At 44.4% G+C, this 25,987-nt stretch overlaps 1 protein-coding gene across 6 annotated transcripts in view; it reads right to left on the reverse strand.

Moving 5' to 3' along the window:
• The window catches only part of TMTC3 (transmembrane O-mannosyltransferase targeting cadherins 3), a 210,869-nt gene that overhangs the window by 88,176 nt on the left and 96,706 nt on the right, over positions 1 to 25,987 (reverse strand). For all 6 annotated transcript variants that reach the window (XM_029601657.1, XM_029601654.1, XM_029601656.1 and 3 more), the window contains one exon: positions 11,992 to 12,140. In XM_029601657.1, coding sequence (XP_029457517.1) covers positions 11,992 to 12,140 — 149 coding nt within the window. The remainder of the gene's footprint in view (positions 1 to 11,991; positions 12,141 to 25,987) is intronic.

The following is a 25,987-nucleotide window of genomic DNA, read 5'->3' on the forward strand; positions in this document are numbered from 1 at the left end:
GCCATTGAGGCAGGTTTAAACAGACATAGGGATAGCCGCAGCTGATATTGGTATTGGGGGAGCATGAGGCAAGTGCAGTCATTGCCTCATGCCTGTGGGAGGTACCCAGGTCAATGGGGAGCTATTTAACAGGCTGGAGCTGCCTTACAAAGATGGGTGAGCTGCGGGGCTGAAGAAAAGGCTATGTTACCTGAAAGGGTGGGTACCATGCCCAGTACGTTGGGCTCCCTTGCTTGGAAATGTGGCAGGCCTTGGATGCGCTGCCTTGCTGGTAAGTGGCAGGTGGATTATGGGGGCATGGACCTGGTTACTTCCGAGCTATCAAGGTATTGGTCGGGGTACAGGTTTTTATCTTTTCATGTTGTATTGGTAAATAAAGCTGCGGCCTGTTTATTTCCAATTATAATTGTCATGCATACCTATTTCAGGGAAGGGGGGAAAGTTTCTAGCTGCCAGACTGGTACACACATCCTGGCCGCGGCTCCCAGTGTCATCTATGTTTCAATGTTATATTCCTAGGAACTGGAACAATGGCAGTGTTTGAAAATGAAAAAACAAAAGGTTTTTTTTTTTTTCCCAAAATCTATTTGCTAAATTCCTAGATGTATTCCGTGTGCAAGAGGAATATTACATGTGCCGTTCTCTGGTCTTAGGGGTGCCAAATCACTCCTACACATCACCATGGCTACACCAAACATATACACTTAAAGACAGAGGAACTTTAGCTTATAATCAAAGGATTGCAAATTCTTTATTGAAAAAAAAACCCAAAAAAACTATAATCAAGGGACCTTCCCATACTGTTATGGGAACACTATTATTGCGGCATGAATTTAAAGCCTTAGCTATCTGGCTTACTGTACAGAGACAAAACAGAAAGATGATGGAAGTAACAAGCTTCAAATAGGGGAGCTTTTAAGCTCAGGAATAGAGATAGGAGCTTAGAATTGAAGATTAATCCTCAGCTTGAAAAATGAGGGTATTGTGCTAATGAGATACCAGCTTGTTAGCAATGCGTAGAAGCAAAGTTGAAGCCATTTTGCATTACCATCGCATTCATTTTGCCAACCCAAAATTGCACTAGCGTACTGCCACAGAAGCTTAAAGAAGAAACCACTTATTACAGCTTTCTGCAATAAAGCTGGGTACCAGAAAAATTTAGATTAACTAATATTACTAATAAATAACAAAATTTCAGTTTGTGCCAATGTAATGGAGAAATTATTTTTATTGATATAGATGTTAGAATATACTACAAATGTAGGCAGGTTTTAATAGGACTACAGGTCCATGCAATAAAGGAAAGCTAAGACTGCATTGCCACAGGACATGGAACAAGTTGGCAACCCTAGCCCTTATATATGTATATCCCTTTAAAATCTATGTAAACAAAGACAATATGTTCATAGGAGTTTGCTTGACCTTTGTGAACTTTTCCCTCTATATCACCTTAAAAGAAACAGACAGTTAGCAGTGCCTGGCATTTATGAAATCCTCTACAGGTGGACCAGGTGGCCACTTTGAATGCCATGGTATAGGGGTGGCTACCTAGAGCTTCTACCAGCCATTCTCAGATGTGGTATTCTGGCAGCAGATCAACATTCCATGAACTCTTTCTGTTAGCAAGACAAAGCACGTCATTTCTTGCATGCGCTACAACTTCCTCTTCCGGGCCCACACAGGCAGGAAGGAAGAGAACTGCAGCAACTAGAAAGAGTAAGAGCAGCATTAGTACTGAATCCATAAGAAAGAAGCATGAGGAGGATCAGCGTCAACTGGGCTGCGTACCCAAAAGAGGACAAGAAGCAGCTTCGGCTATGGAGTCAGAAGAAAGAAGCGGCTGCTATTGCTTGCACGTTTCTTGAGGGGGGAGAAGAGTGAGTGACCATATGAGTTAGACAGAGAAAGAGAAGGAAGTTTGCATAAACTATCCCCTCCCTCCTCCTCTCCACTATCCCATGTATGGAGAGCAGGGGATTTTTTTTAATCCTTAGTTTTAATAATTGTGCGTTATTTGATATCTGCTGTGGTGTTTCAGAAATGTAAAATTTTTTTTAAGAGTTTTTAAATTATTAGATGTTCTTGTGAAGGGGTATACACAAGAAAAACCCAGAATACCTCAAGGGACCAGATCCAGAGATCTGGCCTGGTCTACCTTAAGCCCCAGAGAACAGGGAATCCTGGTCTGGGAGGAGGCCCCTGGTAAGGTGCATTTCTAGCCAGGCCCTGGCGGGAAGAGAAAGCACCGGGAAACAGAAGAAACCTTAGTCCTTGAGCTGGGCCTTTCCTGACTTGTGATACTGGTTCTTTTGAGTATAAGCTGCGAAGATATGCAGAATGTTTTTCTGTTGTGACATAATAAAATTCCTGAATATTCAGCTAGAGCTTAGCTTGTATCTATTCTCTGGCCGTTCTGATTGCACACAGTACCATGTATGGTTGTTATGGTTTTGAGGTGTTTGGTGGATTCTTAGGTGCTGCAGTGATGGCCACTCCCATGGGGAGGAGCCTCGTAGGGAACTGCAGTACCAGGCTACACTCAGATGCACAAACACAGAGATAGTTTTTATTGTACAGTTTGTAGAGTTCACCAGAGGTGGCAGTAGTGAGTAGATTCCTGCAGCAGCAGTCTTGGGTTCTCGGCTGAGGAGACCCATCCTACAATGGTGGAATAGGGAGCTCAGATGCAGATTTTCAATGAGGAGCTGTAGAGGAGACAGACTGGTAGATGTTAGATTACTCACACTCCTGTAGCTGTAATGGTGTAGTTCCCAGCAGATAGAAATAATGGTAGCAGGCACCAAGGTAGACAGCTCAGGCCCTCGAGGAGCAAGTACCTGGATACTGGATAGGCACCTGGAAAGAAGCATAGGGCCCCCGAGGAGCGGGTACCCAAGTTAGTAGAACCCCAGAGGGTAAGGAGAGCTTCCAGCAGCAGCAAGAAGCGGCAGAGCAGCTTAGACCGGACAAATTCAATCCTTGCTAACTCAAAGTCAGTCAGCAAATGGGCAGCCTAAATACCCAGATGTTGTGACGTCACTCGAGGGGGATGCCCCCGAGGTTCACGCCAATGTCGGAATAAAGACGTGGGTAGCGCGCTCGCACCCTAGGAGGCCCTCAGGTGAATCATGGCGGAATGCCTTGCCATAGCCGTTCAGGAGATGCCGGGGATTGCGGCAAGCAGACGCGGCGGTTGCCATTTTCCCGAGGCTGGTGGAGAAAGCGAATATTGAGGTGAGGCATGTGGGACGAAGCCGTCTGAGGCTGACGGACGCAACAATGGTGTCAGAAACCCACCCCAAACAGAAGAAAAAAAATGTTTTTTCTTTTTCCTAGTTCCTGAGGCCCAGCGACTGCAGGGAGAGGGATTTAAACAGGCTAAGGAGAACAGCTCCACCTGCAGAGAGGGAATTAACAGTGAGTCAGTACCAAACAGGCAGAGTTTGGTTTTCAAGAAAAAAAAAAGAAAAGAAAGGCAAATGCTTCTTGTGCAGGTGCTCGGGAGCAGCACAGAACCTTTCACAGATTCACTGAGTAACCAGGACTAATACATCAACATGGAACAAGTGATACAAGTGCTGACGGAAGGCCAGCAGGAGCTTCAGAAAGCTGCGCAAAGTCTATATGAACAGCTCACGCAGCAGCAAGCTTCCCCAACCTGGGTGAATCTGCCACTTCCCAACCTGTATAAAATAAAGGCAGGGGAGGATGCTGAGATCTTGAGAAACTTGGAAGGGACTGCCAACATGATGGGTTGGCCAGCATCCTACCTGGACACATATCTATCAAAATTTGCTTACAGGCAAAAGCCAAGTGGCCTTTCAAGTAGCCAATCCCAAGAGATTGGCCACCAATGCAAAAGTCAAGGCCACCATCCTAGAAAGGTCAGGAAATACTTCCAAAACCTTTCAGCAACAGTTTGGTGGGGCATTATGCAGACCGAGGAAAGTTCCTCAAACTTATTTTGCTGACTGAAAGACATTGGATGGAAATGGCTGCAGCCTGAGGCAAAGACCAGCCTCATGGTAGCCAACGAGGTGCTTGTGGAACAGTTCCTAGACAGGCTCGTCGGCCCATGCAGAACTGGATCTGTCACCACCCCGTGCTCACTTTGGAAAAAGCACTAGAAGTGGCAGATACCTTCCACCAGGCCCAGTTAATGTCTGAAGTGTTGTGGAGGCTAGAAAGGCATCCCACACAGGCTTCATGGCGCAGTAATGAGAGTGAAAGACCCCAGCAATGGCCCTCTGATGTGGACAATTTGAGGTCTGGGCCCTGCACCCAGGAAACACCTTCTCCCACTTGCTTCAGCTGTGGAAGGAGAGGTCACTTGACCAGAGACTGCCAATATGACCGAAGTGAAGCAATGGTTGCCAACAAGGTGACACAGCCAACACTAGAGACTAAAGTTCATATGGATACAAGAAGGTTTCCTAAGCTTGGTTGATCCTCAAGGTGAAAGAACAAAGGTGTCTCTGAGGGGTTGGTACAAGCTAGTAATAAAGATGTAGTTTCTCCTGTGTCCTTTGTGCAGGGAGTGGACATGAAAAAGAACATTGCTGATATGGAAAAGAAGAAAATGAAGAGCTCTTGGGAAGAACAGGTAAAGTTTAAATGGGAACCACCTCTGCAGGCATGCTCCTGTAAGACAGAGGACCACACAAAGAGTGCCCATGATTTGAACACAGTATGGGAGTGTAAGCTAGCAGAACAGCCTGTGGAGGGTGGCCTCCAGAGCAAGAATGAAAAGTGGGAACAGGAATGGGTGAACACTTTCATAAAACTTCAAAGTTGCAACTTGGTAGATACCTCACATTGGGAACTTAAGGAATTTGTAATCCAGGTGGAGCTGGATGAAGTTCCTACCCAAGTCCTGGTAGACTCAAGGTGTAGTAAGACACTAGTTCGTAAGAACTTGGTAAAGAGAGAGAGGATATCAATGAGAAGAAGACGGCGACACTGATCTGTGTACATGGCAACAGGCAGCACTATCCCAACAGTCAGTTCATGCTGACAACCCCAGCAGGACAAACTGTTATGGAAGTGAGTACCTTTATCTAGTGATTTTATGGTGCAATTGTCCCTAGTTTGAAACACTGTGGGGTCAGCTTATGGGCAGTCGAGCCAGACTGGAACAGCAAGCATGCCACAAACTCTGGAGCGGTTTCGCAAATTAAGGTTTCCCCTCCCCAAATTTAACGGATTAAACAGACCCAGCATAGGATGGGCGTGAAGAGAAATAGGGGTCTTCTTCGGCATGTACCCTTAGTAAAGGCAAGCGCTCATCCTAAGAAAGACTGAACTGAGGGGGAGGATATGTGAAGGGATATATACAAGAAAACCCCAGAATACCTTAAGGGACCAGATCCAGAAATCTGGCCCGGTCCACCTTAAGCCCCAAACAGGAAATCCTGGTCCGGGAGGAGGCCCATGGGAAGGTGTATTTCTAGCCAGGCCCTGGAGGGTGTTGGCTCGGGGGTGGACCCTTGCCCTGAGGCAGTAGAGAACCACCTCCTGGTAGGAACCAGGAGGGAACTTCCCCCAGGGGGCGGAGCACTGGAGGAGACAGAGGCTAGGAGGAGCTTCACCACTGGAAGCCCGAGGTCCCCCCGGGAGAGCCCATAGGGACCCGGGCCGCTTGGATTTAGGTGGGCCTCGCAGGGTCTCCTGAGAGAGTGGAAGTCCAGCGTGCCCACGGACAGAAGGGGAGCGTGGTCAAGTTCGAGACTGGAGGTCATTTGGAGAAAGGAGGACCAAAATAGTGTAGGTGATGACAAGGCTAGGAACAGAGCCAGACTCTGGAGACAAGGTCGAACAGGCAGAGGTCAGAGTCCAGTAGTCAGTCCGAGGAATGGTCAAAGCAGAGGTCAGATATCAGAGGTCAGACGAGGTCGAAGGCAAGCTGAGGTCTTGAGGCAGGCGGCAGGCAGGTCAGGAACAAGCTGAGGTCAGCACCAGTAAGACAGTCAGAGGGTACTACCTGGGTAAACAGACAGACGAACACAGGAACAAGCAGGAACAAGTCAGGAACAGAACTGGAACAAAAGGATCCTGGAACGAGACTGGAACAAGGTTCAGACACAGAGACAATCTTAGAACAAACCGACCTGATTGCCAAGGCAAGGAAGCAGAGACAGGAGCATCCTTAAATCGAGGTATCAATCAGGGCGTGCCGCAGAGCTAAGACTCGCCCCTGGCCCTACATGAGTCCGGACGATCCGCATGTGCGTATGGGAGTGGCTAACGTGGCAGAGGATGCCGAGCCTCGACGTGAGGCCTGGCGCGCAGGGGAAGGCCCAGCGACCGCCGCCGTGGGATGTCGGGGCCTGGCAGGACTGGCAATTACCGCGAGGGAGGTCGCCCCGGGGCCCGCTGTGGAACCACGAAGGTGAGCAGGCCCATGCGCGGGACGGCTGCGGGCGGGGCGTGTAACAAAAGGAAGAGGAAGCCCTGGGAAAACAGGAGGAACCTTAGGAAAGGCCCCGACCAAGAGACTGTAAGTTATGATACTGCTTCTTTTGTTTATAAGCTGCAAATATATGCAGAGCATTTTTCGGTTGTGACTTAATAAAACTCCTGAATATTCAGCCAGAACCTAGCATCATCTATTCTCTGGCCATTCTGACCGCACAAGGTGCCACAGTTCTGTTTGTCAAATGTTTTAAAATATTTATTCTTTGTATTAGTATGTTTTATTATTGTTTTATATAGCTTGATTTTAATATTTAATGTTTCTGTTTTTTCCATTGGTGCACTGCATACAGAGGGCTTGTTGTTTCTAGTTCAATTTTTGTTTAAACATTTCTATTTATACTTTATGGTCTCTCTATTCTATATTTAGAGAGGGTCTTGTCTGTGTTCTGCACGCATGTCTGAGGTGAGGGATTCTTTTAATGTGTAGGTTTTGGGTAGGGATCTATGGCAGCTTGGCTAGTTCCGTTTTCCTAATAGGAAGCGTATTGGTGTTTTAGGACCTGGAATAATATTTGTAATATTGCCTTTTTATAGGTAGACTGGTTACTGTTTGAGTGCCGGCAGTTAGTGCTGTTTTGATATGGGAGATTTACTATATTATTGTCATTTGGCTTACTCAGGACTTTGAGGCCAAGCCCACACCCAACATGAGTTACAATAGTTTCAAGCATTTGTTTTCTTTTCTGTTTTTTTGCAGGTTTTTCTGGATGACCCTGAAGCAGTGCATATAAATATAACATACATGATGTGATAACTTTACATCAAAGACTGTACTTTGAATGTCCTTTTTCATGTAAAATTTATTATAGATGCAGAATTTTAAAATGCAATGTGGGGAAGGCCAGGGTGAGGGTGCAAGACTAAGGTTCACTGAGGGCGCCTAATACCCTTTCACCACCTCTATCTGCAGGTCATGGTGAAGCAGATTCTGATTTTGCATTTCTTCTGTGCTTCATTAATCTTTGTTACATGAAGAACAAAAGAAAATAAAATGTGCATGTCATTCGTCTTTGGATGATACACAGATCCAATTAATTATTAAGTCTCAAAAGGAGTTTAGTTGTCAGCTACATTAAAATAATGCAGAATACAAATACACAATGTTCTTACTACATTCATAGTTTCACTTATTTTAAAGGACATATGTTATCAATCAAAGGACTGAATGTGGAGGGTTTATCAAAGCTGGAAGCAAAACAATTCTCAAAGGACCTAAATTTGAGGGAGTGATCATTAGTCAGTTCCTAATGTGTGACTTTTTCAAGTAATGTTAATACTAATTTGCCAAAACACTGGCTAAAGATCTAGCAGAGAAAAATACTTTACATTTACTTAAGAAAGCAGATGAGCTCAAACTACATGGACAAAAGAATGGAGGATGACTATATTAATTGATATACTGCAGTTATTTTTCTGTGGAGGCAGCTTCAAAGAAGTTGAAGTTGCAAGTAAGCAATTTTCTTTTGCCTAATTCCATCTGGCTTTTTTCATTAGCTGAATAAAAGCCAAAGCCATGTCCTTTGCGCTCACAGGCGAGGGTAGAGAAGCACAGCTTATCTCATCCTGCCTCCTCCAAAAGGAAATTCAATTTTGCTCTCCCCTGTACTCAATCAATCAGCAGTTCCAGGCTAACATACAAGCTGAGCTACTGTACCACCAACCAATTAACATTATCTTATCTTCATTGAGCTGACTAGTCTTGCCCTAAATACTGAGTCATCTATCACACATAAAGTGCTGCCTTGTCTTTTAATGTATTATGTGTTATGGCTACCAAGTAAAACAGCTTCTTTTCTTCAAGTTGCATAAGACATCAAATATGAAAAGAGACCACAGTAGATACTGCACAGCTCTCCCCAACTGGCAGCACGGTGGTCTTTGTAAAATTGCGACATTTGATTTAGATCCCTGGATTCTGCGCTCACTCCCCCTAGCAGGAGTCAAAGTATTCTGGGATCTCCATTTGTACAGAGTTTTGTACCATTTGTTCCTGCCTGAAAGTTGTATGGTGAGTGCCCTGAAGTGTTAGAAGCTCATACAAATCTAACTGCTGTCTCTGGCAGGTTGTTCTTTATGTTGCTCAATGCCACACTTGAAGATTTGGGGGTTGGAGAAGAGAAGATGAGAAAAAAAAGCATCACAACAATATCTAGTCGTTAGAAATCAGCTCTGGCAAGAGGTATAAAATCCATGATTTTTATATATAAATTAACTAACAATGTATTCACTGCCCTCTTGACCAGACCAGTTCTCCCCAATAGCCTGCTCTGGCTGACGGCCTGTTGCTTTTCAAACTAGCTCCTTCGGTGTCTCTCAATTCAAGGGGTAATGTCTCCAAATGGGCTGATTCTGCAAACACCTCGACAGGAGTGAACCTCACTTGTAAGCCAGGGTATGCAGAGTATTCTCTTAGGCTATCAAATTCATTGCTAATGCCCTTCTTAAAACTTGCATTGTAGCAAAGAGAACTTTCTTCTGCCATTTATAAGGTGTTATGTGCACAGGCAACATGTCTAGACATGTTTGGAAGTTCTTTTTAATCAGGCCAGTGACACTCAAAACAATTAGACTATTTCTGTACCTGTCACATTTTATTGGTTTCTGATTGTATCATTTGATACTTTATCTTCTTCCACAGAATAATCGCTTGGTACCGACACTTCTAACAGCAATTCTTGTGTTTTTCTCCTTTCTCACAATATCCTGTTTTCTGGCATTGAGCTTTGTATCTGTTGGAATAGGAATGTCCCAGGTGATCACAACTTCATTCTCTATGATTCTCTCAGGGTTGTGATCCCAGTGTTTTTCCAAGAATAGTGATGTTATAATGTCTAGGCAATTTCCGATGGCTGAATCATATCACTTTATTATGCCTTTCTGTATAAAGGCTTTCTGACATCAACACATGGCATCCAGCAACGAGGAGTGTAACCCATTTCTGTTTTACCAGTTTTTTTTTTTTTTTATGCTTGCTGTGAAGCATCTTTTCTATAATGTATCCTTTTTTCAATTGATAACATACTGTTTTATGTACAACGCAATTGCGTATTTTTCGTTCCCTGTACACCGACGTGATATCTCTGATGAGCGGCGGTATATAAAAACCAATAAATAAATAATCCATTATCCTGTCCTGCAATTATCAATTTCTCATCTCTCCTTAATCAATCCCGAGTCAGATTTTGATTCACAAGGGGTTTCTGAAGTAACTGTCAATATTTCTCATTATATTTATGCTTTGCCAATTGATTTTCCTGGTTTGCTGCTCACATTTCTTTAAAAAGTTAATTTTTCTCTCTTTTTTTTTTTGCAAATTCTTTTGCCTCTTTCCCATCATGTGATGATAAATTCTCACTGATTCCTTCTACTCACCAAGATGATCATCCATGTTTAAGGATGGAGACTGATTTTGGCAATTTACTTTCATACTTTAGCACTTTTTATTTATTTTAAAATAAAAGTACCACTCGCCGCGCCAAGGATTGAGGCGAGTTACAATATAATTAGTATCTGTAGCTGCTGTTTGGTATGCTTGAAGGCATATAACAGCAGTTCTATCTGAATCATGTATTTCTCTAAGACCCATTCAGCCTTCAAACTCTTGGAACGTACAATCCTGGCATACACTGATTCTTATAGATGACTTGATGTGCATGAATAACTTTTCTTGTTTTTAAATCCAACTGTTTTAGAATAGTAAACTGGCCTGATAAAGATCTTAAATTATAGGAGAGTGCAGAAATTGCAAGCTAATAGCTTATATCTTATTTAGTGTTAAAGCATTTTTCAAAATCAGTTTCAAATCTCTTATAGTATTCTTTATTGATCTTTTCTCTCAGTAACTTGTGCTGAATTTGTGCTCCTTCATTCACCCCTAGATATTTGTATACGCCTTCCTGCTCAACTGTTTGGATCTTGTGGTGCTCCACAGATGTATATGGCAGCATAAAACATTTATTCATTAAAACTCCAAACAAAATAGCAGACTTTCACGCCCCGATCTCCAACACTCCCAAAGTGGGAAAGTACGGTAGCTATGGCAGCAGTAGTGGTAACAGTAGCAGATGTCAGTACAGGGCCTGTAAATCAGTGTGTGCTCACGAGTTTAACAATGATGCCTGGGCAGGATGAGGGGGCTTGGCCTGTAAATACTCCGAGTACCACTGCTGAGCACAGGTCAGAATGAAGGTCCAGAGGGAGAAAAATGGGTCCTGTTTCTGTGACCTCATCCACTGACTTTGTAATTCTATTTGGCTTGGAAACCAGTGATCTACAGAAGACCACATGGTTTGAACAGTTGAGCTATGCTTCTGAACCACATGGGAGGGAGAAATACTAACAGGGGTGAGAGGTGGGAACAGAGAGGGTCAGGTTAGGGTGATGGGGAAAGGGAGGGCTAGGAAAAGAGAAGAGAAAAGCAAACAACTGTAGCCAAGGAACCCTTGGGAGATTAGAGGCAAAAGCAGATTTCAAATTCTGGATAAGAGAAGATTTTTCGATAAGGGAACATGGACCAGGAATCAAGTCTTCTTCCAGATAATGGACTGACAAAGGGCGCTTTATTGTAATGATTTTGAAGAGAGAGTGATCCAAAAATGAAAATATTTTCCATTTAATTATACAGGCTGGAGTTTGATTTTTAAGTTTCAAAAGATGTCTTGTTTTCTAGAAGTGAGGCTAGTTGTAGAATTGCCACTGGGACAGGAGTTAGGATATCACAGCTACGTTTGAGCAACCAAACTTTGAATCTCTTGTGAACTCAGTAATCTCAAAAAACATAAGTAAACTTCTATTTTAAGAATCTGCATTAGCCAAAAGCTGTTCCGGAACAGAGAAATCTAAATCTTTAAAGAAAACTGAACGAGGAATGTCACAGAAAAAAAACCAGTCAATTGTCACATTTGTGTTTGGAAAATAACTTTTTTCCCCATGGTCTTGTAGAACTGTTTATAGATTAATTGCGTTTTCCTCCAGAATACTGCATTGAGATAACATTATCATAAATAACTATGGCCCTGATTAGCTGAGCTTTCTCCCAGGCAAAAATACCTTAGTGAACCAGGCCCTATATGTTGTTTCCAGCAAGTTCCAACACAGGTGCTAAGGCCAAAATTTAAATAAATAAATAAATAAAAACACACAAACAGACACATTTTCTTTTCACCACACCATTTAGTTCGAATGCACAAAGGGGTTTCTGACATTTTGTGTCTGAGAAAAATCTTTACTACATCTGATGCTAAGAATCGATTAAATCAAGAGTTTGATGGAACAACTTAAAACGCAACTCCAGTTTGCCAAGGTTGGTTGAAAAAAATGTTCTGCATGAGTCCCACTTTAAACACACACAGTTTCAAGGGACTTTTAGATTGTACATCTCTGGAGAAGTGTGTAAAGAAAAGCGGTACACCGTGTCCATGGGCAGCACCAAGGCTTGGAGGGAAGTCACAGTGCTGAGAGGCTCTCGTGGCCCTGAAAGATTTTATTCCATTTTTATTACCTACCACCTTTACTCACCTTTTACTTGATAGTTTCTTCCAGCCATGTGCCACTAAAACGCAGAATCCCATGCTGGGGACATACAACACCCGTTCCGCCACTACGAACCCAACGGGGAAGAAAAGGTTTGATGCAGGAATGAATGGCAGCACTATAAGACAAAGTGCCTCAAAAAGAAAGACAAAAGTAAAACCATTACTGATTATGAATAGAAAGTATGCCCCTGCCCCCCCCCACCCAACAAGAACAAACCAAAAAAAAACCTGAAACATGCAACTCAATATTTTCCAACATTTAAGAATTTATTTGGGATTGCTGGCAAGTGGGCACAAAAAACTAAGCATACAGTCCAACCACAATGCATAATTTTCAGTTTACCCATGAATATTACATTCTAAATTGTCAGGAGACCACCACAAAGTCCAGATTTAAAGGGGGAAAACTGACCAGACTCCGTTTACCCAGCAGTCTGCCCTTAAGAGCCTCTCCCCCCCCCCTCCCGTGGCATTCACTATCTGGCACCTCTTGCATGTTATGCTACCACCACCTCCCCAAGGGGAGAATAAAGAGTGGCTATTTTTCTCTCTACTCTTGTTTCAACCAATGAAAGACTACAGTCTGCTTCTTTGTGTAACCAGAACATGACTGAAGTTTCATTTTTTCAGGGTTACGCATAGTGGGCCGGATTTTAAAAGGATTACGCGCATACCTTATGCGCGTAACCCTTTTAAAACGCCCCTGCGCGCGCCATGCCTATTTTACATAGGCTTCCGGCGCGCGCAAAGCCCCGAGGCTTTCCTGGGGGGGGGGGGGGGGCAGGGGCGTGTCGCGATCCGCTCGTCATCGGGGAGTGTGTCAGGGGGGGCGTGGCCGTGGCCTCCGGACCAGCCCCCGGACCGGAACATGGCGCACGGCAGCCGGCCTGGCGCGCGCAAAGTTACGCCTGCCTCGAGCAGGCGTAACTTTCGCAACAGATGTAGGGGGGGGGGGTGGGTTAGGTAGGGGAAGGTGGGGGAGGCGGAAGTAAAGTTCCCTCCGAGGCTGCTCCGATTTTGGAGCGGCCTTGGAGGAAACGGGCAGCGTACGCAAGTTGCACAAATGTGCACCCCCTTGCGCGCGCCAACCCCCGATTTTATAAGATACGCGCGGCTACGCGAGCATCTTATAAAATCCAGAGTACTTTGGTTTGCGCCTGGTGCGCGAACAAAAGTACGCGCACGCGTAGATTTATAAAATCTACCCCTATATACCTTTTCTATCTGGCACCTACTTAGCAATGTATACAAGGAGCAACTACATCCCATCCTTGTGCTGCACTATTATCACTACCACTTAATTCTCAAGTGAAACAAAGCACTTGCATCAGATTGCTGAAAAGCTTTCACAACACAACCAGCTACAAACCTAATTTGTAGAAAAATGGGTGTGGTTTCTAATATTTACATAAAATGTTAAACAGTATGCATTTGAATAAAAGTCCAACAAAAAAATCTTGATGATGGTTTGGCACTATGTCCAGAGTCACATCTTGCCAAGTTCTTATCAAGGGGCTCTCGTCAATGTTACTTCAATCAGCAAGACACTGTCTAAAAAATAAAAGCTGGAAAGGTATCTCCTGGTCAGAGGCGGAGTAAAGCATCTGGGGTTCGGGTTAGTGTATGAGGCTGAACCTGGAATTTGAGCCGCTAGGGTTCTACACGCAGCATTTATGTGCATCAAATCATGTTTTAATTGCATAAAACATGGTTGGTATGCAGAACATGGATTTCTGCTCATAAAAGTTGTGCTCCATAAAATTAGAGTACAGAAGTTGTGAACACAAAGCAAGTGTTGCTTACCTGTAACAGGTGTTCTCACAGGACAGCAGGATGCTAGTCCTCACATATGGGTGACATCACAGGATGGAGCCCTGTATGGAAAAGTTTCTACAAAGCTTTGACTGACACTGGCACACTGAGCATGCTCAGCCTGCAATTATCCCTGTGAGTGACAGGTGTCTCCCTCAGTCTAGTCTTATAGCTAAAAGCGCAAGGAAAACTAAAATAAAAGTAAAAATGTATACAGATCCAACTCCGTGGGGTGGCAGGTGGGTTTCGTGAGGACTAACATCCTGCTGTCCTGTGAGAACACCTGTTACAGGTAAGCAACACTTGCTTTCTCACAGGGCAAGCAGGATGGTAGTCCTCACATATGGGTGAGTACCGAGCTGAGGATGCCCGAGAGTGCACCAAATGCACCCAAGACGCGCAAAAGGCGCAATGACGGGGGTGGAATTTGGAACAGAGGGCATCCTGAAACCCTTAACGGGTTGGTGGAAGGATGTTGGGTAGTTAAACCGAAAAGAATAGGAGCAGACGGACTGGCCAAACATGGAGCATGCCGGCTAGTCGTATCTAAGCAATAATGGGCTGCGAAGGTAGGGAGAGAACTCCAGGTCGCAGCCTGATAAACATGTACAAGCAGCACCGGTCGAAGGTAAGCTATGGAGGCTGGGACGGACGGAACAGAGTGTGGTTACACACAGTGTTGTAGTGAAATGCCTGCTTGTTGGTAGAAAAGAGATACAGATCGTCAGTTAGGAGGAATAGGTCTGTTTGTCCACTGGAACTCGCAGCTTGGCTCTTGCCACAGAAGGAAAGAGTTAGGTGGAATTCCTATGGAATGTAGTGCGATCTAGATAGAATGTAAGTGCACTATTACAGTCCAAGGAGTGGAAAAAACCCTCTCGCTCTGGTGAGAGAGAGGTGTTGGGAAAAGTGGGCAGAGTATATCCTGCGTAAGGTGAGATGCAACGTCTACCTTAAGAAAGATAGGAAGTTGAATGCGTAAAAACCACTCTGTGACGGAGGAACGCAGGGTCGGATGAGTATGTAACAAAGTGTGTAACTCACTGACCCTGTTGGCAGAAATGACATTTATGAGGGAAAGTATTTCCCACGTCAAACTGTGAAATGACAGGAGGCAGGAGAGAGAAAGAAAAGCAGCTCGGGGTGAGGAGGAATCCCGGCGCCGTTTAAAATACCTTTTGGACTTTCTTGGACTTAAATAATTCTTCGGGGAGAGGTGAGCCCCTTGCCTTGTTCCGGGTCACGTGCCCTCAACGTCATCAAGGGGGAGGGGCCGGTAAGTTTAATACCAGACCTCCCTGCGGTTTCAGACGACGCCGGCGCATGGCTTTGTTTGGAATATTAGAGGTTTCTTCTCTCTCTTGTGCAACAGAAGTTTCAGTAAGTTTTCTATTTCTTATTTCTTTCCCTGCCTTCAATTGAGATCCTATTAGATAAAATAGGTGTAATTGGGAAAACCCTATTATAAGTTGTTACTACATAAAAAATAAATCCGCATACAAAGAGAAAGGGCAGACTATGCCCAGAGACCTCGACTGCTACTAGTATTGCCCTATCTCAGCAGTTGATAGAAGGGTTTCTCTCTCCTCTAAACGTAATTACACCAGGAGAAGTTTCCATTGTGGGTGCCGTCAGGAGCAGACATTGACACCACAGGAACATCATATATCTCTTAGCCCCGGTGCACCTATAACACCGGTCCCACCTAACCCTGCCCTAAACTCTGATTCGAATGCGGTGGAGATCACAGAAGGCATGGAAACACCACATTACATTGGGGATGAAAAAGGGGATCAAGAGGCGGGTGAACAAGTAGGAGGGAATGGAGTTGACCCGCTGGTGTTGGAAGGAAAGAGCAGCGGAGGGAATATTCTGACTCCGGACCCCCTAACTTCAACACCAAATGGTGGGGAAGGTAGGACATCAGTCTCAGAAGTGAGATATGTACGATCCCTACAATCTGGTAAGATTACCCCTGGAGTTCTGAGACCTGAGGTAGAACCAACACAAAAAGTTAATTTTGAAAATATTTGGTTGGTCTTAATGGATTTGAAAACATCCATGAACCAAATGGAAATAAAAATGTTTGATATACATCTCCAAGTTAAAACAACGGATGCTGCAGTGAAAAAACATTCAGAGAAATTAGAAACCCTGGAAAAACAGCTCAACCAGACGCAAGAAATTCAAACAGGAATAATAAAAGGAGAACTGATTAATACTAGAAGGATTGAAGTAATCAAGAATAATTTGAGATACAATAATATCAGAATTCTGAATTTTCCTAATGTAAAGTATATATCACCAATGGAACAATTTAAAAGATTTTTAGGGGAGAATTTACAGCTCTCCCCGGAGAAAATGCCATCTATTGAAAAAATCTTTTTTATTGTTACAAAAGATAAGGAAAAGTTAGAAGGATTAAATCAGTCCCAACAATTGAGTAACATCACAGAATTTCTAGAGAAATCAATGGATGAACAAGTAGAATCAAGGGGTACTTTGTGTGTTAGATTCTCGAAGATGGAGGATAGAGATTTTATTTTATGACTATTTCTCCATAATTGAGAAAAACCCTATCTTACACAAAAAATGTGGATGTACCCTGATATAACCAGGCCTACTCAAATAATAATTAAACGTTTAGTGCACCGATGCCTTGAAAATGTTATTATTAATTGCTCGAGAATAAATGATATTTTAGGATCTCTAAATTCCTTATAAATGGTCATATAAGTTTAAATTAATATTTAACTTGTTTATAAATATTTACTTTTTCTTTAGCAGAAATTGGAGCCAAAAGTTGATTGTCTTATTACTTGTATAAGACCTTGTCATTGACATGTATAATTACTGTCTATATTTGTTAAAACAAGCATAAATAAAAAAACCCAAAAAACTGTGAAATGACAGGAAGTGAAAATAGAGGCGGCTTGATCAGTGGATAATCCATGATAAGCTGATTCAGAAGGTGTACCTATGTGGAGAATGTCTGGGGAGCAGAATCCGAGGGAGCAAGAGAAGAGAGTGATGTAGAAAAAGAAAAAAGGGTAATACCCTTTTGTATGCACCATGTGGTAAATCATGCCATTTTGAATGGTAGGACTTATGTGTGGAAGGTTTTGTGACGCTACCAGTACCCGAGAACATCAGTGAGTCTATGATTTGAGACTGACTTGTGAGAAGGCGAATTGGTTACTGGTGTGATAAATTGAGAAGTATGGGAAGCAAGCATACTGGTCTCGGCCAGGACGTGGGTCTGAGGAACAGTGAACCGTGTCCCGGTTCAGCATTAGAAGAGTGCTGGCTATAATAGGCAGCAGAAGAGACACATTTAAGAGGCCCTTGATGGAAGAAAGGCGTCTATGGGAACGCATTGGAAACATGTGTAGGGAGTAGAATCTGTGCACCGTAAGGTTCGATTCGGATGCAGAGGGCAAGTTCGGTTGACCTCAGCATTAGAAGATTTTTCCCGCTACACATGTAGTCCGAGACCATTCTAGAGGATGGAAACCTACATGGAGAAGGTCTGCTAGTGTGTTCAGTAAATTTCTTAGATAAGTGGCCCGAGGATGCATGAAGTGAGCAAGGGCCAAGGGTAGAGCTGCGCAGCTTCCTTGCAGAGCAGCGAAGAGGTTGTGCGTGCTTGTGTGTTGGAAAGCACACTGTCCCTATGCTGTCTGTCTGTATGCACAAAGATTTGTTGCAGAGGCAGTATTGGAAGGCATAAGGGCATAACTCATGGCTACAAGCTCCAGGAAGTTCATGTGAAACTGTGCCTGGAGTGGAATAGATGCAAATTCAGTTGAGAAACTTTTAGGTCAAACTTTACAACCCTGAGTAAATGAGAGCATGAGCAGAATCAGACTAGGTTTTGGTTCTAGATTTGCAATATGGATGAGGGACGAAAGCCATTGAACAGCTTAGACCCACTGATAATGGAATTTCACTGAATCTAACCCATAGCAGTTTTGGATCTATGAGGAATGTGCATAGTGAAAAAACCCCATGGCCCGACAATGAAGAATTGAGGGGCTGAGGTTATGGAAAAATGCGCTCAGGGACATGTAAGAATTTATTAGAATGTCTGCGCGTATGCTGGACAGGAAGGTCATTATGACTGTGGTGTCCAGAAGTGTTGTATAAGGGATTTATGGCAGTGACAGTAATCTCAGTTAGTAAATGTATAGTGAGTCATGAAGAAGTGAGAGCTCCTTGCGTGGAGTGACTGTGGTTATGCAGCTGTCCATGCAAGGAAAAGCGTGAATGATGTTGCACTCCGCAGAGAAACAGCATTCACCGACAGTGATTCAATGAATACTCCAGTTGCCGGCAGAGCTTGGGATTGTAATATTGTTGACTTACCATGCACATAGAAAGATTAGAGGTAATGTACTTACTGCAATATGGAAGCATGGTAACGAGAGACACCATTTTACCTGAGCCTTGTGAAGAAAGCTGGTATTTCTGAGGTCCAGGATGGGAGGAGAGTAACTACTTTCTGTTGAAAGAAAGAATAGTGTAATTAAAACTCCCCAACCCCTCTCTGCACTTTGTAGCGCCTGGGGGAGTGTACTGGGAAGTTTGGTACAAGGTGGGGCAGGCGCTCTGATATCCGGCCAGTTGGGAGACGAGGAGGTGTCCAACTGGAGGGGCTGATGTAATCTGGATATCATGTAACCTCCCACGGGAGCGTGAGTGGTAAAGTCTTACCCGCATTTCTGTGTGCTGTTCAAGGAGACACAGAGACCTGTCATCAGGCTTCGAGGTGGACTTGTACTTGAGGCAGTATTTGCTGGATCTCATGTTTAGCAGATCAGCGAATGCACCTGGAACTTTGGTTCTGAAGCAGGAACCAGAAGCCAGAGTATTAATCAGTACAGAGCCTCGTTGCTGAAAAAGGGAGGAAGCACTGATGCAATCCCAAAGATATGCTAGAGAGGTTCTCTTGGTATTGTGGCTGACATAGCTGGCATAGCGATATGAGACACTAATACGGTTCTTGAAAGGTACATGACCTAGAACTTTTCGAACTAGGTGGCTCGAATTAGAGAACACATCTCAATGGGAATGCCACAGAAGCGGGTACTTACCATCCGACGTGGATCTCCGAAGGACGAGCCGGTGAAGATTGCTGGCTCCGTGAATTCCAGGGGTCATCGAGGGAGTAGACGCCCGTCTCAACTCTGATGCCTGGTATGGTGGCACAGGTATAGAGGAGACAGGCTGAGCGTAGCTCAGCCTGTCTCCTCTATACCTGTGCCACCATACAACCACGGTAGTATTTTGTGGAGGGCCACAATCCCCCACCGATGTCGGTGGGGCACGCCTCGGGAACAGGTGAGCCGATTAACAAGCTCGTGAACCTGGCCCTCGTCGCAGCGGCTCGATGTCTCATGACGTCAGTGCAGAATTCTTCGGAACTTGTTTAGGTGTTTCTGGAGCACCAAGGACTGCCAAAACTGTGCGGAACAGTGCCGATGGCAGTGGTGATGTTGCTCGGCCCGAGCATTGTCCTGCATCGAGAAGGATAGCACCGATGTGCTGGATGGAGTCTGTGGCGGACGGTCACCGTGTCGGTGATGATGCATGCCATGGTGCTCGGCCCGGTCTTTCCCCAGCGCCGAGATGGATGCCCTCGCTGTCGTGGATGGCGACTGATTACGGACTGTCAGCATGCCTGCACTGCTCCTGGCACTATGTCGTGTCTTAGGTTAAAACGGGGCTTTAATAAGAACCCAAAGCATGGAGCACTGTGTTTAGGCGAGAGCATTATGTGGCAGTGCTATGTCAGTATTGAAGGTATCGATGGCGGCCGAAGCGGCCTCGAGGGTATCGTCAAAAATATATATGAAAAAACGTCGATGACTCGGCCAGAGTAATGACAGTGACGGAGCACTGACGGCATCGGCTTAGGTATCTATGGGAATGATGTGACATCGAATAATCGAAAAAACATCGTTGGTATCGGAAAAATGATATCGGCATCGACGGAGTCAATGACCGCATCGATAGGAACGTCGAAGACACCGATGGAAACGACGTGGGTGTCGAGGGCATCGATGTATGGTAGTGGGCGCCGAAGGCATTGGTGGCATGGCCATGGGCATTGATGGCATGGCCACGGACGTAGACGGTATCGATTGGATCGACTCGAGCAGCAATGGCGTCCATGGCATCGATGCCACGGATGCGGGCATCGACGCCACACTGATGGCATCCATAAAATAAAGGATGGCATCGATAGAAATTATCCCGGCATCGACCCGGGCATGGATGGCACCAACGAGACAAGGTGTACATAGATGGCATCCATCCAGGCAATGATGGCACTGATGAAACCCAAGGAAAAATCAGTGCCATGGATGAAAAAACATGAATGGCACTGATAGAAACAATACAAGGATGATGGCATCAGAGTACCGTTGGGGGAGGGGTACCGATGGCATCTAAGAATCCAGGACAGTACGAAGGGGGTGCCAATGGTAGCTATGGGGCATCGACTGAGTGAGGGTACCAAAGAATCGAAGGACCTGAATCTACAGGGGCCCTGGCAGCAACGGAAACTGTGGAAGTCCCTGTCCCACTAGCGCTAATAACCAGGCAGAGTGTCACAGAGGGACACTCGCAGGCTATGTGTGGCTAACTGAAAACAGGAAGAGGGAAGGCCGCAGTCGGTTGGCAGGCCAGTGAGGTGACAGGAACCGACCGAAAAACAGGGCATAGTACTTACCGAGCGTCGAATAAATGTACGCGAAAGGAGACGAGTGCAGGGAAAAAGTGTTTGTGAAGTAAAAGTTTAAGTGTTTCCGTGCGGAAAAATTGTTAGAAACTCTCACAGAGCTCTTAACCGCTATGCTTACTACAGAGCGGAAAAAAGAAGACTGAGGAAGACACCTGTGGCTCACAGGGATAATTGCAGGCTGAGCATGCTCAGTGCACTCAGTGTGCCAGGGTCAGTCAAAGCTTTGTAGAAACTTTGACAGAAAAGTTTTCCATACAGGGCTCCATCCTATGATGTCACCCATATGTGAGGACTACCATCCTGCTTGTCCTGTGAGAAAAATTATGCACACACACACGAGTTAGGGGCCCACATGCTGTGTTCTTAATTCAAGTTTTGTATGCACAGCTTGGGAGTATATTTTTATGTAAACAGCCAAGTGGAAATGTACACAAATCATGTTTTGTGGCATAAAAATCCTGTTTTGAGTGTAACAAATACTCAATGGCTAACAAAAAATGTACATAATATAAAACAAGACATTAAATGTGTGTGGTGGTGTGTGCAAAAATCAAGATTTGTGCACATAAATCAGGTTTTATGTTTACTAAGCTTATTTTTGTGCACACATTTTTGGGTTAGTGCATTTTAACTCCATATGCATTAACATTCCTCTATTCTACTGCATCAGGAGTTCACTTGTTTTTAGCGCATAAGTAAAGAAAATGTACACTGAATTTCAGTGCACATTTTTTACTCATATCTTATTACATCAGGGCTACAGTGTCTACAGCCTCTGTAAAAACTTATGCCATAAGCTCCATCTTGCATGTCCTTGGTTTACAAGTAATAACATTGCAAGTTAGAGATGTCACTCACATACATATAGGGGCAGATTTTAAAAGACCTGTGCGCGTAAATCCAGCTGGATTTATGCGCGCCGAGCCTATTTTGCATAGGCCCGGCGCCGTGTGCAAGCCCTGGGACTTTGAAAAAGGGGCGGAAAGGGGGCGTGGGCGGGGCGCCCGTCCGGGGGCGGGACCGAGGCCTCCGGCACAGTGGCCGGCGCGCGCAAGTTATGCCTGCCACAGGCAGGCGTAAATAGCAAAATAAAGGTAGGGGGGGAGCGGAAAGAAAGCTTCCTCCGAGGCCGCTCCGATCTCAAATTTCACATTGTGTTTGAAACATACTCAGGAAACTGAGGAAGCCATCGGGGCTCCCCTAGGGCTCGGCGTGCGCACCTCCTTGTGCGCGCCAACCCCGGATTTTATAACATGCGCGCGGCTGCGTGTGCATGTTATAAAATCGGGCGTAGATTTGTGCGTGCTGGGTTGCGTGCACAAATCTATGCCACGCGTAGCTATTAAAATCCGGCCTTTAACGTTCTGCAACAAAAATTGTTTTGTATTTTCCTGAGTATGTTTCAAACACAATGGGGTAGATTTTAAAAAGCATTTACTCGAGCAAAACTGGTTTTTGCTCGAGTAAATACACTTTACTCAAGTAAGTGGGCTTTTCAAAATTGCTACAATATATGCCATTGAATTGTCCATAGGATTTACTCAAGTAAGTGCACTTTACTCGAGTAAATAGCTTTTGAAAATTGCTACGATAGTATGTCACATTTACATGCGTAACTCCTTTGAAAATGACCCCCAATGTGAGCATGAGATGTTGAGTGGGACATTTCAAAATGTTTTGTAAAATAAAAAGCAATGTCGTGCATATGGCTTTGAAATTCACATTACATAAACAAAATCTCATGGCTCAACTTACTAGCTACCTCCAGTTTTCCAGATCATGTATGCTGACAGTTATAGTGAGTGTCCCATTTTGAAAACCTGAGATAGCACCATCAAACATTCCTTATTCAAAGTTCTTTGAATAAATGGCATAATACATTTGGAACTGTCAGCTTAGTTTAAAAAGCATCTTTTCATCATCTGAGTGGGTCTCCAGTGCAAGAAAACTGTCTTGAGTCCAAAATTGGGAGGGGAAAGCAGAAGGCAGAGGTGGGCTGGCCTTATGGCTCAGTGGCTGTACTGCAGGAGATTCAGATTGCATTTCCAAGTCTGGCTTCAGCTCCTCAAATAGTCCAGGCCGAGATAACCCAGGGGAGGGGGTTACCAATTACTGCTGGACAGCAAAACCTATTGGCCAGATCTGAGATAGACATGTAGAGTCCTGTGGGGAGGGGTGGGAGGGTGGCTGGAATTTCTATCCCCTGTCAGAGGGCTGTTGCAGTAATGGCTAGGCCAGATGGTAAAAGTGGGGGAAAGGGGGCAGTGGGGAGCATTAGAAGGACAAACCATTGGACAGTTGAGAATGAAGATTCACTACATCACAGTCCTAAGTAAAGGCTACTTCGAACTGAGTTGTAAGTCTAGAGGAACCAGAGGAATCTGCTGGTCCATTGCTCACCCTTCCCCAAACCACCACATAAAGAAAGGGAGATGGAGCTAACCATACTAAGACAAAGCTGGTAAATGAGGCGTGTCCTTACCCTGGCATCAAAATCATAATTAGGTACTTTGTTCTTTTTGCATAGATTGAGAGCTCTTTCTACTGGGGTCGAATGTGGAAGATTAGAAAACTTCTGCTGCAATTTTGCTTTATATAGTTTAAAAAAAATGCTGCCTAAATATCAAAACTGAGATGAACATTAAAGATGCAATTTACAGGTTAATTTTTCTCCTGCCCTATTAATCATATAGAATTTGATGCAATTAAGCACAAACTAGTCATCACTTGTTTTATACATTCCAGTCATCTTCAGACTCTTGCAGGTGGTAGCCTATAGCAGAGACCATATTTTCAACTGATGATACTTGAATGTGAACAGAATTTCCCCATTTAAATTAAAACATGAATTCTGATACATGAAGCACTAATAGTGCAAAACTCTTCAATCTGAGATTTGGTTTGCTAACGGCTTGCTTCAAGATGTATAATTTCAGGCACAGTGATAATTTGCATCAATGCCTCTGCCCCCAGTTAAAGACAATTAAAATTGTTCTCAGCCTCTCCCACCAACCCCCACCCAGCAACCTTACTCTAAAAATTATGGAAAATCAGCAAAAGCATGAGATGGTCAGCCAAGTCAATTCTCTGCTCTGCTGCCCATGCTCGGTTTAAATCTAGCATTTAATGACAATCAGCAAATATCTATTTAATAGACTAATCTATCTATCTAGGCCCGGCTGTATGGAAAAAAGATCCATTAGTTGCCTTAAAGTAAAATATTTTTCCCTATTGGTTTATAGTGCTATACCCTGCCAGAAGGAGAAGAGGATGCATTTAGTCTTTTTCTCTGTAGCTCAAGGCATTCTTCCAGATGCATAACACCTGGCTGCTATCCAACTTTTGAGGTAGCCAAGAGGAAATGTCACCATGGTTAAAGAATCAAACCAGGATGTGACAAGATAAAAAATGATAAAGCTGTCTTCCAAGTCCCATACTATACTAAGCCTTCAGGAATTAGTTGAAGGAATGGAATACTATAGTTCTGGATGATTGTGTGAGGAAATGAACTCATATATGAGATTGATCAGCTCTGTAGAGATGCACTTGAATGTATAAATTGTTTTCAAAGTGGAGTGAACTGAGAAGATGGTGACCTACAAGTCAAAACAAAGCCAAAATAAATCGAACAAAAAAAAAAAATTCTTGTCACCACTTTAAGAGACTGTGCAGTATAAAAATATTGTGAAAAAGAGCAGACAGTTTAGAGCTAATGAGGATTAAAGAACAGGTCACCTTTTTGTCAGCAAACATATAAAGTTAAAATTGCAGATTAGAGATGTTTTAACATACCTGTTCAGATGTATTTGAATAGCAAATGTTGCTTACCTGTAACAGGTGTTCTCACAGGACAGCAGGATGTTAGTCCTCACATATGGGTAACATCATCAGGATGGAGCCCAATCACGGAAAACTTCTGTCAGTTTCCAGAACTTTGACTGGCCCCTACTGGGCATGCCCAGCATGGCACTAACCCTGCAGCCCAGCAGGGGTCCCCCTTCAGTCTTATTTGAAAGCTACAGGCAGTGCCGAAAAAATAAAACAAAACGTTACGAACCCAACACCGCGGGGCAGTGGGCGGGTTTCGTGAGGACTAACATCCTGCTGTCCTGTGAGAACACCTGTTACAGGTAAGCAACATTTGCTTTCTCCCAGGACAAGCAGGATGGTAGTCCTCACATATGGGTGAGTACTGAGCTGAGGATGTCTGACTATGCACCAAATGTACCCAATGGCGTGCAACAGGCACAACAACTGGGGTGGAATTTGGGACAGGGCATCTTTAACCCCACCGGGCAGGCGGAAGGGTGTAGGTACTTCACGTTGGAAATAAGTTACGCAGGACAGACTGGCCGAAGATGGAATCTTGTCTTCCGGCTTTGTCCAAGCAATAGTGGGCTGCGAAGGTATGGAGAGAACTCCAGGTGGCAGCCCTGCAAATGTCAGGAAGCGGCACCGATCATAGGTGTGCTACTGAATACGCCATGGCCCTTACAGAGTGTGCTTTAACACGGTCTTGAAAAGGAATGCCTGCTTGCTGATAGCAAAAAGATATGCAGTCCACCAACCAGGAGGAAAGAGTCTGCTTACCCACAGGTTGCCCTAATTTATTGGGGTGGAAAGAGACTAATAACTGAGTGCTCTTCCTGTGGGCAACTGTACGGTCTAGATAAAAAGCTAGAGCCCGTTTACAGTCAAGGGTATGCAGAGCCTGTCCCCCTGGATTGGAATGGGGCCTGGGAAAGAAGGTAAGTAGTATGATGGATTGGTTAATGTGAAACTCCGAAACTAGCTTAGGTAAAAACTTAGGGTGAGTGCGGAGTACCGCCCGGTCCTGCAGGAGTTTAGTGTAAGGCGGATAGGTAACTAGAGCCTGTAACTCACTAACTCTGCGAGCTGAAGTGATAGCCAAAAGGAAAATTACTTTCCATGTGAGATATTTTAGGTCAGAGGAGTGATGAGGCTTGAATGGTGGTTTCATGAGTCGACAGAGAACCAGGTTAAGGTCCTAAGAAGGGGCAGAGGACGTAAAGGTGGCTTGATATGGAGCAAGCCCTTCAAAAAACGTGCGACGAGGGGCTGTACTGATATAGGGGCATCCCAGACACCTTTATGGAAGGCGGCTACCGCACTGACATGCATTCTGATGGAAGCTGTCTTGAGACCTGACTGACAGATGCCAGAGATAGTACAAAACCTTTGGGATTGGACAGGAAAAGGGATCAAGGGACTGAGAAACACACCATGATGTGAACCTTTTCCATTTATAAGAATAAGATTTTCTCGTGGAAGGCTTCCGTGAAACAATCAGGACACGGGAAACTGGATCTGAAAGGTTCAGTGGTTGAAGGATTAACCTTTCAACTCCATGCCATCAGAGACAAGGCCTGAAGATTGGGATGGCGTAGGCACCCGTCAATTT

The sequence above is a fragment of the Rhinatrema bivittatum genome, chromosome 4 (genome assembly GCF_901001135.1).
Source record: "Rhinatrema bivittatum chromosome 4, aRhiBiv1.1, whole genome shotgun sequence".
NCBI lineage: Eukaryota > Metazoa > Chordata > Amphibia > Gymnophiona > Rhinatrematidae > Rhinatrema > Rhinatrema bivittatum.